Below are 20,672 nucleotides of genomic sequence, written 5' to 3' on the forward strand. Positions count from 1 at the left end.
CAGGACCAATGCAGAAACTCGTATCATGGTTTGCTTCTGAAGTTCATTTTATATCAGATACTCTATTGTGAATTATTGTAGCCCGAGTTTTTAAAAGTTCTGCCTGGTTCTCTGAGCCTGTATAAATGAGACTATGTCAGTAACAAATGCTGTAGGAAATTTCAAATGTCTCTGTCAACTACTCACCAATGTACAGTTTACAGAGAGACTATTGGTCTCATGTTATTCTTTCAATAAACATTTTCCAACAACTATGTGCCAGGTGGTGTTCTAGGCACAGGGGAGACAAAATAAATAAAGTCACTCCCCTGCCCTTAGGAAGATGTCATTCTCAGAGAGAGAACGAGGCATGAGCAAGGACTAGAGGGCCACAGAGCAGGGCATGGGTAAGGCTGCCTGGCTCTGTGGACGGCTTTATGGGTATTAAGTGACCATGATTCCATCAACCAAGGTAATGAGCAAGGTAGAGGGTACCTGGATCTGTGCAGGTAACATGCTAAGCTTGAGGGACTTGTGAGATCTCTGACTATAACGATATGCAGTAGATGGTCCCATGATGGGTCTGGAGCCCAGGAAAAATCAGAGATGAATTCACAGATGTGAGTGTCACTCTTACAGAGGGCAGGACAGAATCAACAGGCACAGCGGATGTTACTCAAAGAGGAATGAGAGAATAAAGGGCTTTGGGTCCCACTGCAGGGACAGCAGTATATGGGGACAAAGGGGAAGAGAAATCACAGAACAATTATGGAGAAAGTCGGGGAAAACAAAAGAAAACAAACAAACAAAGAGAATGTGGTTATGGAAGCCACAAGAAGAGTTTTAAGAACAAAGGAGTCAAATGCTTCAGAGAGACCAGTCAGAGGAGGAGTGAGGGCGGCTGGTAGAGCGTGAGGCACTTCCTCACCAGAGCTTCTCGCAGGGGAGTATGTCTTGTATTTACATCTCTGTTATTCCAGCTTCACTTGATTTTAATTGTCACATACTTTTTGCTTCTGGTAAAAGGGAACTGTCAGATTTAAATATTTTTCTGTAAATATGACTTCCATTCCTTGGAGGAATTACTGTCATGAACCAAACAGACACACAGAATGGCCACCCAAGGCAGTCACATGAAGAGCAAGCAGAGGGAAAAGCAGAACGCACCAATACTAAGGACTTTCCGTCTGGAACCTTCACAGTCACAACCACCTCAGGCTCCGAGATGTCAAACCCAACTGGGTCTTCAGCAATCACTTCATCCCAGCAGCCAAGGACATGGGGGCAAAAAGAGGCATGGAAGACACCTGGGCAGAAAGAGGAGGTCCTGTCACACATCTGTAAGGCCTAGGCACACAGGCCACCATGGTGCCTGCTCCCTGCAGCTTACCTGGCCACAGCTGCCTTCCATCCACAGACACCTGTGCAGGAAATGTTGGGTACGCTGGTTGATAAAAATGGATGACAAGGACATAACGGCCCAGGCGTGGTATGAGTCCTCTCAGGGTTACTTGGTTCTAGAAGGAAAAGTGAGGGGAAAAAAATCCCCAAGCTGCAGAGCTATGAATAATTAGAATCACAGGATATTTTGAGGTTAAAACCCCAAGAAACAAGGTATTTCAAGTGAAGTAAAAAACCTTCACTTGAATGTTTACAACAGCTATATTTGTAATCACAAACACTGGAAACATCCCAAATGTTTGTTCCCCAATCACAGAATAGATAAACCAGCTGTGGTTCAACCATAACGAAGTTGAAGACAGTGTAATTTGGTACAATCACTTTGAGAAACTGGCAGTTTTGCCAGAGTTGAACATATAACTGGGCAATTGCAGTCCTAAATACCTACCCAACAGAAATGCATATGTTTGTCAAGTACTAGTTGTAACGACCATGTAACAAAGAGTCAGACTCCATCCTGCAAGTCTGACCACTGACACTTTGCAAGACCATCATCACCTTTTTGTCTTTTGCCCCACACCTGGATGCGCCAATAAGAAAGCCCAGGCGCTCATCCCTTGGCACAGGCAGGAAGTTCAAACCACACAAATTCTAGCCCCTGGGAGAGGGAGCCCTCACCCTGAACTCCTCTCCTCTCCCCTCACAGCCACCCAATCACACTGAAAACTAGTCATACCCCTCAATTTGTTCAAGCTTGAGTGTGAGCCCTGCCTTCCCCAGAAAGTCTCTGTGAGCAAGAAGTGTTTTCAAATCCTCCCCAAAAACCCCTACAAAAGTAACAACGACAGAAGTTTATCCTCATCTTTCAGATGAGGACTGTGACTCAGAGAGGGCAGTAACATACTGAAGGTCACACATTCACTTGGTAACAAAACCAGGACTAGAACTCTATTGTCTTGATCTCAATTCATTCCCCTCTACTATTTTCAGCTTCCTTTCCCATATGAGTTCTTACTACGTTTTCTCAGATCTGTTAATTTCCTAATTGATTGAATGGAATCAGACACAAGCCATCTGTAGTATTATAAGGACATAATATCATCAAAACAAATGTTAAGTCTTATGACTTTGTAGTTTACAGTGGAAAAAAATTGTATTCCCTTACTATATTTCACCTTCATGCTCTAGGTGATTAATCAATAAATGTTTATAGAGAATTTTCTTCCTGCCAGGCATTGTGCTTGTGCAGCTGGTGATACAAAAAATGTGTTAGCCACAGCGGCCATTCTAAATGTGCTTACATTCCAACCTGGGAAGATTACAAACGCAACAAGGTTAAATGGCAATAGCCCATGAAAATATGAGGTATCACTAGATGGGCCATGAAAAAATTGCCAAATGTTTTAGGCAGAGATGCAGGAGGGAAAGAGGGGATCGGGAAGGGGTGGTCATAGACAGGACTAACCAGACACCTTCACACCTGGAATCCTCCATCTGAATTCATTGGGAGGATTGTTAAAAAGACAGGTTTCTGGGCCCCTCCTGCAGAGTTTCTGATTCAGTAGTTCTGAGGTGGGGCTTGCAAATCTACATCTCCAACAAGTTCCCAGGTGATGCAGAGGCTGCTGGTTCAGGGCTACACTTTGAGAACCACTGGTTTAGAAGCAACACACTTGGGGGAGTCCTACCTGAGGTGCCTTCAAGGTGACACCAGTAACAACATCGGTAGAAAGTGAAGGATCCTGGGGCAGGAGAGGGGGAGGTCCACCATGTGGGACATCCAAAATGAATGCTGCTGGAGGAGTTTCGGAGGATAGAGAAACACAAGCAGCCCTGAAAATAGAATATTTTAAAACCTGATTTTAAAAATAGCCAAAAAAGGGAGAAATGCTCATTGGTAAAGATATAGCATAAGATGGTGTGAGGTTCAGACAGATCCAGTCTTGGGGGAACCAGAGGACTATGGTGATCTTTATCGCGGCCAGTGTATTCCAGCCGCCTTCACAATACAATGAGCTAAAACAGAAAAACCCTAATTCTGAGGCAAAGTAAACTATATAGAACCTTACTGAAACTTTCCTTTCTGGAACTAAAATTAATTGTTAAATGAGATCAAAGCAATGAAACATTATTATTTATACCTCTCAACATTACTGTTGCCATGAAACTGTAAAAACAAAGAGAACAAATACATGCCATTTATTTAGTCACAACCAGCTCTCATTGTCTTGGATTCCACAGTGCTAACCATGTGCACAGATTTTGACTGTGTTTATAAGTTATTTTTGAATCTACAGCAAAACAACTCTACCGAAACCCCAATAAGTGTTGGTTAACTAATTCTCATAACACAATTGGAGGTGGGTCATTATTTCCATGGAGAAATGAAGAGCCTCAGACGGACAGACACAAGGATTAAAAGATTCAGACAAAGTGAGCTGAAAATAGAACAGTGACTGCCTGTGGGAGCTCAGCTTAGCCATCTCCCCCAGTTGCTGCCGTGTCAGCTTCCTGATGTTATGGAATTCTGGAAAGACTTCTGGGGTAAATGATTTACCTGTCTGTTTGTTTTTTAAATTCATCACCAGCCTTTAGCACCTTGACCTATGATCATTTCTGAAGTGAGGTATAAAGCTGCAGCCTTACAAACATTACAGTATCACTCAGAGCATCAATAAGGGACAGAGAAAGAAAACATATTACCTTTGATTAACAAATGGCCCATAACTCGCAATGCATTTTACTTGAGGTTTCAAATATTCAGGTGAGAATTCTTCAATGGGTATGATACAAATTTGATGCTGTCAAGCAAATATAATGCAAAAAGGTACATTGCAGTTATCAGCAAAACCAGTGGTATGGTCAAACACATGCTTTAGAAAAGCTGTTAAGTAAAAAACTCATCCAGAGAAACTATAATTGTTATTTTAAAGTAGTAAAAATTGCATGATGGTATTCCCTGTGGCTCCATTGTGGGCAACAAATCCTTCTTATTGTTATTCAAGGCCAGTGACTAAAGTGCCCTTGGAATAATTAGGTAAGTGAACAAAATCATATGAAAGTTCAAAAACAATTCTTTGCCAGTGAATTTTGGTGCCTTTTTCCCTCTCCTGCCTTGAGCTGATGCTGGCTTTCCAGACCCCTAGGCAAAGAGAGGGCAAGGTGTGGTGGGCAGCCAGGGAGCTTGCTATATTCAGAGTGAGGGCTGCTCCTGCTACAAATCATCCTTCTTAGTAGAAGATAACTCATGTCTCAGGCACTTTGGGATTTTTTTTGAAGGAACTATCTCCAGAGCTAATTTTTGAGTCATGCAAGAAACTCAGTTATTAACTTATCAATATATTTCATTTTAAATCAAGACTGTATTATCAGCTTGATCATAAAGCCATTTAGAATCAAGAACAAAAATTTTTATTGGTCATCTACTACATGCCAGGCACTGAGATTTGGGGGGATCCTGCAAGACCAAGAAAGATAACATCCCTGCCCTCATGGAGCTTATATTCCGTCAGCCTTCACTCTGAATAATACTTGACTATTTCAAAAAGGACAAACTTATGCTTCAAAGATGAAGATTCAGCCCCATTACAACTTCCAAAGATGAAAAGGGATTCAATTGGATTGTTATGTTTAAAAAGAGATCTGTAATTAAAAAAATAAAATCTTAAATTATTATGTACTTTATAGAGTAATTTTTCAAAATTGGATTTCAGGTACTTTTTAGAAAAAACTCAAAGGCTTTAATGTTGTCAAGCACAAATATTTAAAACATACTAGAACAGGCTCCCTAGCATTTCCCATGGTGCGATGTGTGCTTAATATTAGCAGTAACCGGAAGTTGCTTCATACTTTGATAATCTTATGCTCCCTGAGATATTTATTATAAATCTGACCACCCCTTCCTAGCCCAGATCTCATTGCCTCTGTTTATCATAATTCTCAACATTTAAGTTGTGCTATTAAAAGGGTGGACACGAAGTATATTTAATCTGCAAACTTGGCATTTTAAGTCTTAATAGTATATATCAAATTAATTGAATAATACTCTTTTTGAAATAGAGTATTAATAATAGTCTGGGAAAAATACTAGATGGTTGCGACCTTTAAAATTCTGAAGGAATTTGCCAACAAGTTAATAGTTATAATAAAATAGTAAAATGAGAAACAATATAAAGCATAACAAGTGCATTCTCTACACCAGCAATAAAAAACTAGGAAATAAAATGACAAAAGTGATTTCATTCATAATAGTAACAAGGAATAAAAATTAATAAAATAGGGTTTATGAGATGTGCTCAAATCTGACAATTACACTTTATTGGGTGTTATAAAAACAGCTCAAACAAAGAAGAGGCAAGATAGATTTCTAGATGGGAAGAATAAACATCATAAGACTGGCAATTCTTCACAGGGTTAATTTTATAAATGTAATTAAAATTCAGCCAAAATTTTAAAAAACTCTTTTAAAAACATAGATATCAACCAATGCTTCTCAAATCCAATGCGCATACCAGAAGGAATCGGGTCAGACGTGCTTTGAGTCGCAGGTCCGCATCTGCTAACAGCTCATAAATGGCGATGCGGCGCTGGCCGTCAGTCACTGCGCTCCGGCAGAGGACACTGCAAGAGGAAACAGTTTTCTTAGCCTGACTGCCCTGGTCTCCCTCCCGTGTGCCTTCCTTGGGGATGGCCGATTGTTCTCCGTTTTTCCTGTTACAACCCAGTGGCCAACAGTGCATTTTCCTGCATGATGAGTTGAGCTGGGGTGCAGCTCACGGTCCGCATGGGAAAAGAACCTCTCAGGGTAGTCTGAGCTGCACCGCTCAGGGCCAAACGCCTTGCTTACCTTTGCCACTGGCTTTATGGAATATGCATTCAATACTTCGTTTCATCATAGGAGAAAGAGCCCCAGGGCCAATTATGTCTGATTTTTAAGACACAGCCTTCTTGAAAATTTACCAATATCTGTGGTACTGTTGGTGATTAAAGTTGCCCTTCGGCTCCCAGCCACCTTTCCATGGCACATCAGCCAGCGTGGCTCGCCTTACATGACGTGGTAAGATACCCAGAGTTTGCCTCTGGAAGCCCAGTCTGTTCCTTATCATCCTTTCTTCCTCATTTCTACCAGTGGTGCACCTTCCCTCCATCCCATCAGGTCAAATACAGGATTTAGGAACATTTAAAAAGTCACAGTTTTGAACCAAGAACACATTGTAATGGTAAAACCCATGAAGGAAGTATTTCTTGTGGAATATTTCTGACTTCCTACTCTGTAGGAACTCATCTGTCTGTAGGTATAATTTAGAATGAGTGACATACTAAAACAAAATGATAGTCTCTGGGAAATATAGGGTTGGGCAAAAGTAGGTCTACAATTGTTCATATGGAATATAATACAATAATTAATAAATAACAATATAAAAATAAACTTATTGTTTCATATACTCACAACTTTAAACCTACTTTTGCCCAACCCTATATTTGAAATAATGTATGCAATGACTTTTGGGGTGAGAATTAAAATGAGATAGCATATAAAGAGCTAAACACGGTTTGTAGCATATGTTAGAAACTCAATAAACAGTCATTTTCTTTTCCTTTTTGTTCATATAAATGGAGGTCCAAGTGTTGTCAACTAAAATGTATTCCTTTTGGATTCGAGCATAATTCTGGAAGTTAAATATGTTAAACGCTTCACTTAGATTTAGATTTATCCTTATCCTCTATTAAATTCTTACTAAGATTAGACTAACAGTAGTAACTGAATTGATTTAATTATTAATTATCACCTCTCTTATGAAGGGCAGATTGGATTAATCACAGGACTGTTTTGAAAAATGGTATTCCCACTAGAAACACTACTTTTCTGCTGGGATGTTGGTTTTTTTGACTATATAGAACTCACTTGAGAAATGCTGGTGATAAAGGTTCAAACCTCAGCAGGAGGTGTTGCAATGTTGAAAGGGCTTGTGATTTGAAATAGGTTTTCATGGGTCAAATATTTCCCAATTTCACATTTTTGGACTGCAGTATAGGTAGCGTGTTCATTTTCACTTGTCCACATCACAAAAAAAGCCAAGAAAAAGGAAATATTTTAGACAAGTAAATAAACACCATGGGGCCATTCTGGGAGTAGTCAAACACAATAGAAGTGACTCCTGGTCCAATACGATACTGTCTTGGAACTCTAATCATGGAGCCTGGTAGTGGAGAACTTTGGTGTTGTCATGTCCACAGCCAAAATGACTGGCAGGGTACCTTGCAGTTCTTCCCCCAATGTGTCGTTAACAGAAAGGTCATGAAACAGTACTTATGGAATCCTGGAAGGGTACCCCTTCTTCTTTTGGTTTTGAAATCACTCCTCTGCTTGGCATATGTATTCTCAGCCTCTTCTGAAATAACTCAGAGTCACCAGGGGCTGCAGGAGTGATTCCTTGTGTCTTCTTAGCCTTCTCTACTCTGTATCTCATGGAGTAGGGATCAGGCCATGAACCCTGGAAGGAGAACTAATCAAGGAGGAGGACTTGGACAGACAGGGTGTGCAGAAGCCCTGCCTCAGGCCCTGCGGTCAACAGTCACTAGGACTCATGTGGAGAGGACCCACCCATTGGGAGTGTACATTCCAGTGGTTGCTGATGTCACTTATAGATGAAACTAACATTTTCAGATGATGAAAGAACACTTAGGGGAAATTTTTTGGCCCATCTGGTGCTCCAATTAAAATCCAAATATGATCATATTCTTTGTTTTTTAAATCATCACCCCAGAGAAAGGGGTGGATTATTTTTTTAAGATTTTTAAAAGAAAAAAACTTTTGTAGTTTTTCTTTTAAGGTTGTTGAGAGTGTGATGTTAATTCAATGACCATTTCATCAAGTCTCATAAAAGTTTCCATTCTAAGCTACTAAAAGTAATTCTTTCCATAAGTTCTTTTATTTGTAAAACAAAAAATATCCAACTACTTCAGGTCATCTTGGGTTTGACAATAAGCGATATGAAAATAGAGGCAACAAAATGTTCAAGGCCTTGGCCATGAACTGGGTGAGTTCATTGCCATTCTCCACCCACTGCTTCTGACTTCCAGTACCTAGATGGCAAGTAGAACATAAAATCAATTTCATGTGGAAACATCCTTTGTACTGATTCTTGAATTAAAGTATACTCTGAATATTTGCCTACATTTTGAAATATTATGCCAAGAAAACAATTTTTAATAAATCCTTGTCAGAGCTCTTACAAGAGATGAATATCAGAGTGAAAAGTTAAAATCCTTTGTCAGATTATTTTTCACCTGACAATCATCAAACATTAATTATCTCCAGTTCTGAAGGGTAAGCTGGGAAGGCAGGCATGACAGAGAATAAGACTTTCCCTATGCCACACACCCATGTTCCCTACACAGCATTTGACATGAAAACACCGAGTTCAATGTACCACTCAGGGTGGCAGAGAATAAAATATAAAGCTTTTGCTGCTTCACATGAATCTGAGCCAAAATGGTAAGTAGAACACACAGCTTTTCAAGGAAATGCAATGTTTTCAAGACACTGCCTACAGAGAAGCCTCCTCATACCCACACGGGGTGTTGGTGTCAGATCACTCAACTAAGCACCTGCCTGTTTTCAAGATCAGCCTCAAAATGAAAACAACTTTCCAATCCAGATAAAAATCCAAGTTTCTAAAGCTGAGCTCCTGACTGTTCAGCTTCAGAGGAAGCCCCAGGGCAGGACTCATTACCTGTACTTGCAGCTGTAGACGTTCACCTGTCCAACCAGGCCAGACCCAGGGCTCTCCATGTGCACTTCAACCACAGACAGCTGCTCCACTTCTGTGAAATACTCGACCACAACCACGTAGTGGCCAACCTGCGGGACCTGTAGCTGCAGGTGCAGTTCCACCTGTCAGAGAGCCCAAGCAGACAGACATGAAATGTACTGGGTGTGTTTACATGGGCAATGGTGAAAATAGGACTGAGGAGACACCTGGAAAACAGTTTCCTATGTCATCATTTTGAGGCATGCAATCCTATAGGTAGGGATGCCAGATAAAATACAGGATGCTCCATTAAATATGAAACTTAGATAAACACATAATTATTATCTTCAGTTCAAATTTAATGGGGCATCTGGCATTTTTATTTTCTAAATATAGCAACCCTATATTTAGGAGTGTCTACTCTTTCTATTCATATATTTGCCTTGTTTTTCAAGGTAAAAGACACTCCACAACTTGAAGTAGAAAGAAATTTCCAATGGGAGATAAGAGAAATGGAAGTATGCCTTGAGGGTCTTTAACTGTTCTTTCATTTTAAAAGAAACTTTTAATTATACCAATGCAAATAATGTAAAGTGATACACACATTCTACTGCTGGGATGATGATAAATAATAGCTTGGTTTTCATATTCCCAAACTGTTTCCTATGTCTGAAAATGCACATGTATGTACTTTTTTTAGAAAAAGAAAAGCTGTAATCATAATAGGCCATCACGGATGCTTTTGCACCATCATGGCAGAGCTGAGTGGTTGTGACAGAGACTGTATGGCCCACAAAGCCAGAGTACTTACTGTCTAGCCCTTCACAGAAGAAGTATGCCTGTCCCTATTGGCTAAGAACTTGGGATCTGGAATCATGCTGCCTCTTGCTGAGTGACCTAGAGCTGTGTGTCTCCGTGTCCTCCTGTGTAAAAATGAGGACAACAATAGTACCTGCCTCTTAAAACCATTGTGAGGATTAAATGAATTCATACATGAAGAGTGTTTAGAACTGTATTTAACATGTCATAAGCATTATGTATACAGCAATGATTACAATTGTGATTATTGCTTTTCGCCATGACTTGCTTTTTTTCCTCAAAAGTATTTCATGTGTCTATAGTAGTACATACAGACATACTTCACTTTTCTAATGGCTGCCTATCATTCCATAATGTGAATGTAAAGTAATTTAACTAATCCTCTATTCATGGACACTCAAGTTGTCTCTCATTTTCCCTATAACACATGTTATATGATCTCCCCTATACAGGAGCATATATACATATACATAAATGTATATCTCATTATGCTAGTACTTCTGTAAGATTCCTAGAACTAGAACTTGTGGATCAAAGCATATGTGCATATTTAATGCCTGAGCCAATATTAGAACTACATTCCTTAGCAGTTTAACCTATTTCAGCTCATAAGATCAGGCCCAGCCAAGTGTTACCACATTTAATGAAAATCCTCCTGTCCCTTGCCTTCAGGAAATTCACCTTTCCTCTTCCTTCTGCACAGCTTTGAACCACACAACTGCCATCTTCCACAGTGATTTTTCTATCACTTAAATAACAGAAAGACTTCCCTTGGGTGGGAAATTGCGAATTATCCACACCACTTTCCCATGTTACAGAGTGAAATATGATACTGCCATTTGTCTGTGTGGAGAGGTTATTACAAGCATTTCTCCCCTGGGCTTCTCCAGACAAGGACTTGTCTGTCTTTACCCCACACAAAGGCCCATGATGTATTGAGTTTTCCCCCAGAAGTTATTATTGATTGCCATTGCTATCATAGCACTATCATAAATTACTCTTTCCACTCTAAGTCCTATGGGCTGATTTTTGGACAACTTGTGGGAAGGGTTTTGAATATATTTGATGATAAAAGTGGGTTTTAAGAAACTCATATAAAAGACATAAAGAATGGAAAAGAGAAACTTTTGTTTGCTGCTTATTATCAATTATTTATTTTTTAAAAAAGGGAATTTAAAGAAAACCACTGTCAACCTGGAGGGATCTTTCCACTTTTATAGCACAGAACTGCGTTCATCAGTATTTCAGGATAAAAACAGAAAAGGTGGACGTATCAAATATGCTTCTTACACAAAGATAACTGACACATCTGACATCGCAGTGAGGATTCAAAATGACTTGGTCAGCATATGCTTGTTCAACACTTGTTCTGTGCCAGCCTATCACAAGGTGATGGGTATACAATGGGAAACAAGACAGACCTGATGTCTGCCCTCAGACTTTAATCAAATAATTAGATAATTAGATAAATATAATGTTATATTACACATATGACGAATTCTTGGAAGAGGTGATAAGAGGGGTGCAGGAACTAGTCAGAGAGATGTGGAGAGAGGGGAGACCTCCTAAAGAAGAAATAACTTAGCTGAGCACAGGAGGGCAAGGAGCAGATAACCATGCCATGCGGGGAGAGAAAAGCATTCAGACAGAAGAACAACCCGCAGCAGGTTACCCTATGACATGCAATTGTAGGGCAGCATATAATGTGAGTCCAAAAGAGTGCAGGCAGGCCACAGAGGTGAGGAACAGAGAGCAAGGGGAGGTGTGAAAAAATGGGGAGGTAAGAGCAACAGTCTTATAGGCCATTAAATTTTTTTATCTCTATCATAAGAGCAATAAGATGTTATTGGAATGAATCTGTGAGGGTGGGGTACAAGGGTCAGTGATGACTAGATTTTCTATCAAAGTGAGCATGCTGCCTATAGCATGGAGCATGGATTGGTAGATGTAATGATCAAGAACTGACGTGGGTGAGCTAATTAGGAGGCTATTGCCGAGACCCTTATAAAAAATGACGGTGTGCTGAATAAGAAAGATAAATGAAAACAAGTGGAGATATTAAAAAAATTCCATCTTAGGAATTTCTGGTTAAACATACATATTTAATAATCTTCCCTCTCAGAACTCCATAAAAATAAGAGTCAATTTTTAAAAATCATAAACCCACAAAGAGAAAGTGAACAGGAAATAGGAAAAGAACAGACCAGAGAAATAAGCAAAATTTTGGAAGCTAGAAAGTAAATGATCTTAACTAAATACATCAGAAAAAGCTGAAACCTAAGTGTCTGTGTGTGTGTTGTAGGTGTGTGTGTGTGGGGGGCAGGATTGCAAGAAAATTTTAAAGAAATCTCCCAAGGTATATAACAAGATAAAGAAATTGGAAAGGTGGATTAAAAATAAAGAAATAAATTATCAAAGAAATAACTCAAGAAAGTGTCCCAGAATGATGGATGGATAGACGTTTCCAGGCTAAAATGGTCTGCTGAGAGCCCAGCTCCCCAACTGACACACTAAGTATATCAAGGCACATCCTTGTGAAATTTCAGAAAACAAGAAATAGATGACCCCAAAAGTTTTAAAGAAAAAAGAAAGAAAGGAAGGAAGAAAAGAAAAGCAGGTGGAATCCAAGGAATTGCAAATCAGAATGTAATATCTCAACAGCAACATTTGAAACTAGAAGTCAGTAGGGAAATGTCACCCAATTCTGGAGAGAATTAATTTTTAATCTAGAATTGTATATCTAACCAAAGTAAAAAATCAATATTGAGAGTAGAATAGAGAAATTTCAGATACATGAGGTCTCAAAAAAATGTACCTCCTATGTGGACTTTCTCAGGAAACCATTGGAGGACATCTACCAAAATGAGAAAGCAAATTTAAAGAGGGGAGGAGGGAGAGAGGGAGAGATAGAGAGAAGGAGAGAGAGAGAGTGTGTGTTAGAGTTAATTCCAATGGTCAGGGGTAAAAAGGATCCAATACAGTGAGATGAAAAGTATATCTATGATGGCGGTGTGGTGATGAGAATTTTCAGGAAATGACTTTGCCTTGCTTGGGCCCAGAGACTCGTCGGCAGCCGTCCGTCTCGAGAGACGATGGTGTAGCTTCTTAAGAGTCTATCTGCACCGCCGAGAATGGTTGTGCAGTCCGACTCGGGAGTGACACGGTATCTGTCTCCTCCCGTGTTGAATCAACATCTTGTGATGACGCTGGAGTGTCCTCTCCAGTGAAGCTGAAGCTACAGAGCCTGGGCAGGGTGATATGGAGGGTCTGCTGTTGCCCATGCAGCAGACCCCCCCTCTCTTCGCAGCTGAAGGGTCCAAGGGAAAGACGGAGTCAATACAGCTTGGCTTCAGGTGCGCCGCAGGAGTTGCCGGTGTTGACTACAACGTCAAACCGCCTTAGGGACTCCGGCTCCGGATTTTCTGTCGGGGTTTACTCCCTTAGCCTTTCCCCTGAAGAGGTATGCCGCAAGGCAGCAGAGGTTTTTTGGAGTCAGAGTTTTCCTTCTCTGTCAAGTGGGAGTAATGGGGGAATAAGTGGGACAACTGTCTGGCTGAGTATTTCTTCTTTATATTTTTGTTTGTTGGACTTCCATGCAGCTTGGTTTTCTGGAACTTCTGGTTATTTCTAGTTTTGAGGCAGTTGTATTCCTTCTTAGATGTGTAGGGAGAGGCACATCTAAGGCATTTGGATCAAACAGCAAAAAGGACTGTTAAATAAACTGGACAGCTCAGGGCTTAGTTTTATGCATCATACAAATATAATAAGTCAGTGCTGTGGCTTTGGGCTAAGTCAGAGGCAAGGACACTTCCTCATGAATCATCAGTATCACTTCCTGGAGGTTAGCCCTTCTCAACTGTACATTCTGCTGTCTGGAGAACACGTGCACGCATGTATGAATGCACATGCACATATATGTATGCACGTAGGCATACATCTCTGCGTGTGCATGTGCATGTACACACACAGCACAGGTAGGGAAGGATACAGTGGACTAATTTAATATTAGAATGGAGTGGAGGATCATTTCATTTTTTAATGTATCTCTATATTGCTTTACTTGTTATAACTATTAACTATTTTTATAAAATAAAAATTCTAATGAAATAAAATGAGGATTGAACTTAGGGATATTCTTAAAATCCTACAATCACTACCTTGAAAATGTTAGGAATGTAGATTTTTAAAAGTACACATCTAAATGCTCAGGGATAATTAATATCATATGTAGTTTCATTCCACAAATCTAATCCCCTAAATGAACATTTTCCTCAAAGGCACAAAACAGAGTGCTGCGGAAAAGCAAGGAATGAAAATGCAGTGGAGGAAGCTCCTGTTCAGAAACTTCATTCTGTGGTATTGCACTGTGTGTTCTTCCTGTTATTGTTGATACACAGTACTTCTGATTCAAATCTTAAATTAGAATAGTCTTAAATTGTTGTGAGGCTCGAAGAACTGAAATAAAAGTAATGCCAAGACCTGTAGTAACCTGTCCTCCAAGCCATGAGAGAGGTGCCTTGGGGTGTAGCAGTTCCAGATTCTGAGCTCAAGGAATTCAGCTGTTACAAATTGCCTAGCCAAAGGGGTTGAACAGTCAGTGAGCATTGTATCCTTCTAGAGTAAGCTGTGTAGTTTCCCCGGGGGCCTTTTAGAGCGATCTTGCCCTGAACCAGGTAGAAAAGGATGCTCCCCTGAAAGTCCAGGGAATCAAAAGGAAAGGATTCCGTGGTCGCCCATGATTCTGCCAAGTTTAGAAAGTGCTCCAAGACAAATTACCATGGCTCAGTGTGGTGGTATACCACTCAGCCCCAACCTTAATCAGAGAACTCAATACATCTTTAATTAATACCTCTGAGAAATCCTTCCAGGTTTCCCTGAATTTGAGAAGCAATTGAAGCCAAGGGATTTCAGCAGACACAGATGGGGAGGTAGTAATAGCTCTGCCAGTAAGTAAAAGGCTGCCGCACCTCTCTCCCGCTGAGGTCCACCATGGCTGGGTGTGCGGGGGTGGGCTGCCTCACTGCCAAAGGTCTTGGCTCTCCATCAAGCAGGAAGTGTCTGGCCTCACAAGCCAGGGCACAGGGGAATCGGGTCACTGGCAAATGCTGGTAAAGCAGGCAACTTCAACAACAAAACACGATAGTTACAACTGAGAACAAAACAGAGCATCAAAGTGCATCCCCAATGACTCTTCTCCATTCCATCCACGCCTCATTCTTCCAACAATCTCTTACTGTGTGCCTGCTACAGGAAACGGGAGTCAATTATCATCCGCATGAGGAATGGAAGAAGCAAAGCTCCTCCCCTCACTGGGTGCGTGACCTTGAGGGTATTACTTGGGCATGCATCAGCATTTCCACATGCTAGAGGGTGGGAGTCGCTCTTAAGCACCAGCTATGGTGTGCAAAGTGCTTTGTACTTCTTACGTGAAAGGTGGTTGACTGCCACAGAGGTAAAAATATCAAAATTAAATAATTATCCAGAACATCCTGCTGCAGTTGTGACCCTAAGACCTATTGCAAATCCCTGCACCTAATTCTCCTGAATTAGAGGACCCCCATGATATACCCATTACCCATACTAACTTCTCGTGGGGAGGTCCTGCATGGGCACATGGCTCTCTGATGGGTAGCTGCAGCAAGGAGGCCTCATAGTAGTCCCTGGGAAGCAGCACCAGGTAGTCCTAGGAAATAAGACCAAAAGGACAATTACTCACTTTGGTGGTGGCTCTCCTTTAGAAATAAAGTAGCCAAACATACTAGCTAATTTAACAACTAGGTGAAGCTCACCAGTCAAACTCTCCACATCAGCTGCCTGTTTTGCCCCTGACTCACCAGAGCACCCAAAGTCCCTCATGTAGGTACTGCGAGCATTGGACACCGGGGCCTCAAGGTGAACCTTATAACTTTCAAATTTCAGGGGAAATTTTACAATCTCTTCTGGGTTGCTTTTAATTCAAAAATAAATAAAGGTGATCACTGTCCACTGATAAAATGTCCCTTTGAAATATGGTGACTTCATCACTACAGATCCCAAGCTACATTTCACGTACTATGGGTTTTTACTCCCATACCAGAGCAGTGCTCGCCTGGCTTGGTGTCAAAGGTGGTGTTTTGTGATCCTGGTGAATCATGGACTAAAACTGGCCTACTGCCTGTCTTAGGATGTGAGAGGAAGAACATGTTCCACTGAGTGTGCCAAACAAAGCCCACAACGAAAATTCAGCTAGCTGCTCTTCAGGGCAGAGCAGAGCTCTCAATTTCTGAGTGGCGGATGGTCTGACAGCTTTGAAGCAATCCTGACATCACTGCCAATTTTCAGAGGGAAGGAAGGAGGGACTCTTCGCAACTGTGAAGAGATTTATACATAGGACATAAAGCTTTCTCTCTCTTCAGAGCTCTTAATTTTCTAGAATGGAGAAGAGGAAAAATGTATGGGAAGGAGAAAGTAGCAGATGGTGATTCAGGGGGCTCACTGGTCCACCTCAATGGTCTTACTATCTGAATGGGTTTTAATTTAATGGTTATTGTTCTATTTGTAAGTTTTCTTAGGCTGGGACTATATCTCCTCATTATTTTATAGTTCCATAGATCCTAGAACAGTGAAGGTTGATAATAGGCATTCAATAAAATATTTTTAGAGAAAATAGGATCATAATATGGAATGATACATATGAATTACTACACAATTGCACTATATGTCATAAAATTCTTCCATGCCTATGCATTAACTTTTATGGTAATTATTTTCATCTTTCCATTAGTTCAACTTTATGTACCCATTCTTAAACATTTTAAAGCAACAAAGCTTTCCATAAAGAAGCTGCAAAACAAACAGGGACAGAATGAACAGCATAAACTCTCACATTATCTTTGTAAGATCCTAGATTTGGAAAGGACCTATAAGGATAAGCAGTGTCTGTATGGTATGGAAAAAGCAACTGAGGCAGGCTTGCAGTTAAGGACTTGCCTAAGATTTGCTAACATTGCCAATCAAAGGGGTTGCACCAAAAGGAAAAGTTTTATGTTTTCCCCTCTTAGTGCATGAAACCAAGTATTGCTAAAGACTTTTTTTGAAAAGACCCTGCTATGGTCAAAGCAGACATCTAAGAGCAGTATCTCAGCAGTTTTCATCCCTTCAACTCCCCAGGGCTCTCTGTCTATTCTACTAGCATTCAAGGACACAGGCTTGCACTTGATCAAGAGTTCCTTGACCATGCAATCTGCTTGGAGGGACTATCGTCTACACTGAAGGTACAGGGCAGGAAGAGCGTCACAGAGAAGCACTGGCTCCTCCAGCTTCTTTTTTCTCTTTCTACCACCAAGAACTTCACTGATTTTTGGATCTTTTCTTCTCTGGCTTTGATTTGTTCTGCACAATTCTCAGGGAGGCTGATTTTTTCAGATGCCCTTCTGATTCATGATGAAAAATCCCAAAGAAACTTTTGAAAGGCTGGGACATATGTTCATTAAAGTTTTGCATTTATTTGGATACTTCATGTCATTTTGAGTTATAATTTGGTATGTTTTCCGTCTGTGAGAAGCTGGCTGGAAGACTATAGAAGATATTCAAAGTTGGTTCCTATGTCATGTCACAGGAGGGCAAATGTCACCATAGGTTCCTGTGTCTAAAAGGGAACCAGCTATGGATTTTGATATCTTATAGTCACTGTGATTCACTGCAGATGGGACCATCTAGGGTGGTGGGGAGAATCTCCACTCAGAACTGTCACTTACCAGGAGGACTCCCTCTGCCTTAATACAAGCAATCCATGTCCCTGGTGCAATTGAAAATGCATCTGCTATACCATTTCCAGGGATGGTGACAAAGGCTGGCTCCTTACTCGGCAGGAAGATAATCTCTTTGCTTTGAGCAACACCTATCAGAAATAAAAAGAATTGCTTAGGGCATTTTTCTAGCTGTCAGTGTTATGATTTTAGATAATCAGTTTTGGACATTCAGTTTATATTTGAAAAAGTATAGGATAGTTTACTGATCATATGCACAGATCTTATTTTTTAATTGTGTGACTGCACATACATATGTATAAAATAGACTAGAAAGATTGATAAGATGTTAGCAGTGGCTATCTATGCTGGGATTGTCACTTTTCAATTTGTTAAATGATTAGGTATATTAACACAGATAAACTAATTAGAAAAGTTCTTGGCACTTTTTTTTAATTGTCAAAAGAAATATCATTACAATTCACAAGGAAAGATAAAATAGATAAATACAATAAATACTCAATACCACAAACAGTCAAATGAAATGAAAATAAGGACATCATATAATTTTTGCCTATCAAGTACCAGAGTTCTTTAGTGGTGACAGGGCAGGTGAACACAAGCCAGCAATGTGGCAACACTCAGGCAGAAGGGGAATTGGTATCACTATTCTTGAAACAATTTTAACAATTTCAAAGTTCTTAAAAACTTTCTGACCAATCAACCCAATGATTCCACTTCTAAAATCTATCCTATGGAAAGTTTCATAAAGGAGATAGACACTTATGGGTGAAGATTTTCACCACTACATAACAGTAAATAGAAAAAGAAGTGGAAACATGCTCAGTATCTCACAGTGGAGGAAAGGAAGTAACTTAAGGTGTAACTATGGTGGGATAATACAGGGCCACTCAGTGATGTGGGGAAAACTTATGAAGCAGGATAAAAAACTGGAGGTCAAGTATAATTTCAATGAAGTTTAGAAAATAGGCATGTGAAAAAAAACCTGGTAGGAAATGTACCAAATATCACAGATGTTTCCTTGATGCGGGGTTTTATTTGCTTCTGTAGTCTCTAAGTATTCAATATATTACATCTGATATTACATTATTTTTCCTTTGGCTTTATATTTAATTAAAATTTTTTAATTTTTATGGAAGAATATGCATTCATTTTGAAATAAAAAAAAGTTTTAATTTCCTGTTTAAGGATCCAAAATATGTTCTTCTGCATTAAACACACAAAGGACCAGCCCTGGCTGAAGAGCTCAGTTGGTTAGAGCATCATCCAGATACACCAAGGTTGCAGGTTCAATCCCCAGTCAGGGTACATACAAGAATCAACCCATAAATGCATAAATAAATGGAACAACAAGTCAATGTTTCTCTTTCTCTACCTTCCTTTCTCTCTCTAAAAATCAATAAATTAAAAACAAAAACCAAACGAACCTTCTGTAGAAGGTTCAGAAACAAACAAAACTGTTGTATCTGAATCCAATGAGATTTCTTCTTCAGAAGAAATGCTTATCCCAAGTCCTTGTATTCACTCTCCTGTTCAGCAAACATAGGCTCACTCTGTATCTAGGTTCTAGAAATGAGGCAGTGAACCCAGCTAGCATGGCCTTTGCGTCCGCATAGGAGGACAGGGAACGTAAAGGGTTACAGGTCAGAAGACAGGAGAATACAGTACATCATGAACACTGGTGTATGGGAGAAGGGATAGGTTACCATAGGAATATGTAACTGGGGCTCCTGACAGACATGGGAGCTTAGGAATGTTGTTCCAGGAGAAAACAACCCAAAATATATTCCAACAGTCCAAGCAAACAGAGGGCAAACTGCAGACAAAATTGTCATGTAGGAAAAAGTGAGGTCTATTAAAAAGAGTTTGGGATCTGAAGACTGAGACTTATCTACAAAGGCCAACCATGTGCTTAGGCAATTTTCCTACCACACTTCTCAGGCCTGTGTCTTCTTTAGTTCACAAGCTCCTATCATGGGGGGAAAAGGCTGTCAAGTCCTCTGTAATGATAAAGAAGCCCTGCTAGTTCTCCCTACTGGTTACTAGTGAATCCACCTCCAGCCTCAGGAGCTTGGCTGACACAATTTGGAAGTGTCATTTCTTCCACCAAGTCTGACTGCTGTGGATGCGGAACACAGATATTTAGACCTCTATCCTGAGTTGGATATCCGTTGGCTCATCTGGTATCTTTGCAGGATTCCTCCTGCTTCCTGGAATCTGTTTCCAGGATGGGCAGAAGCCCGAACCCCTCGCGGAACAGACTGCCAGGCCTCCTCTCGGACAGCGGTGAGACTTGCACTCAGATTGTGCTTCCCTCCGCCCTCGGAATCCTCGCCCCTGAGTGCGGTTGGCGCATTCCTCTCTGGAGAGTTCACGGGCTTCATGCTTTACAGCATTCAGCCATTTATTCCTGTCCTCACCCAGAACTAACTTTGGTGTGCCTGAAGCAATGGGAGAATCTGAGTCAGGAAGCCAAGGACTCGCAATGACACCACAAAGGTGACACCACTTTACCATGAATGAGTTATAAATGAGCTCCACCCTGTGGGGATATTTAACCCATGGAGTCCAGCCAAGGTTATTATATTGGTTTTAAAGTGAGAGCTAAGGATAAATTTTCAGAGCAAAATGTAAATAAGCAGAGTGTTTAGAAATTGAAAAGGTGGCACAGGACAGGGCACCCAGAGCACTGTCCTATTCAGACCACGTATGGGGAACAACGTTTGCTACGCAGGCGACATTATGAAAACTGGAGAAAATGTATCACTAGTTAATCATTTCTTGTTGAAAAAGAGGCTTGAACAATTACCTACCTGCCTTAGCCCAGGATGGATAAATAGTTACATGGCCAGTTACCGCTTCAGTTCCAGGGTTAATATATCTCAAAATAACATGAAACAAAGAGAGACTTGACTTCCCCACATTCAATGTGAGCCTTACTTCATTCTGAAAAATACCAAAAGCCATCAAG

The 20,672-nt window shown here is 40.5% G+C and overlaps 1 protein-coding gene across 1 annotated transcript in view; it reads right to left on the reverse strand.

Moving 5' to 3' along the window:
• LAMA3 (laminin subunit alpha 3) overlaps positions 1-20,672 on the reverse strand; it is a 267,981-nt gene that overhangs the window by 101,990 nt on the left and 145,319 nt on the right. Inside the window, exons 20-29 of the mRNA XM_090285716.1 lie at positions 20,515-20,647; positions 17,690-17,832; positions 15,539-15,636; positions 14,921-15,074; positions 9,117-9,277; positions 5,892-6,000; positions 4,084-4,181; positions 3,069-3,213; positions 1,370-1,496; positions 1,147-1,286 (exon numbers count right to left, since the gene is read on the reverse strand). Of these exons, the coding sequence (XP_090141842.1) occupies positions 1,147-1,286; positions 1,370-1,496; positions 3,069-3,213; positions 4,084-4,181; positions 5,892-6,000; positions 9,117-9,277; positions 14,921-15,074; positions 15,539-15,636; positions 17,690-17,832; positions 20,515-20,647 (1,308 nt within the window). The remainder of the gene's footprint in view (positions 1-1,146; positions 1,287-1,369; positions 1,497-3,068; positions 3,214-4,083; positions 4,182-5,891; positions 6,001-9,116; positions 9,278-14,920; positions 15,075-15,538; positions 15,637-17,689; positions 17,833-20,514; positions 20,648-20,672) is intronic.

This window comes from Furipterus horrens, unplaced genomic scaffold (assembly GCF_987537825.1).
Source record: "Furipterus horrens unplaced genomic scaffold, mFurHor1.1.pri manual_scaffold_8, whole genome shotgun sequence".
NCBI lineage: Eukaryota > Metazoa > Chordata > Mammalia > Chiroptera > Furipteridae > Furipterus > Furipterus horrens.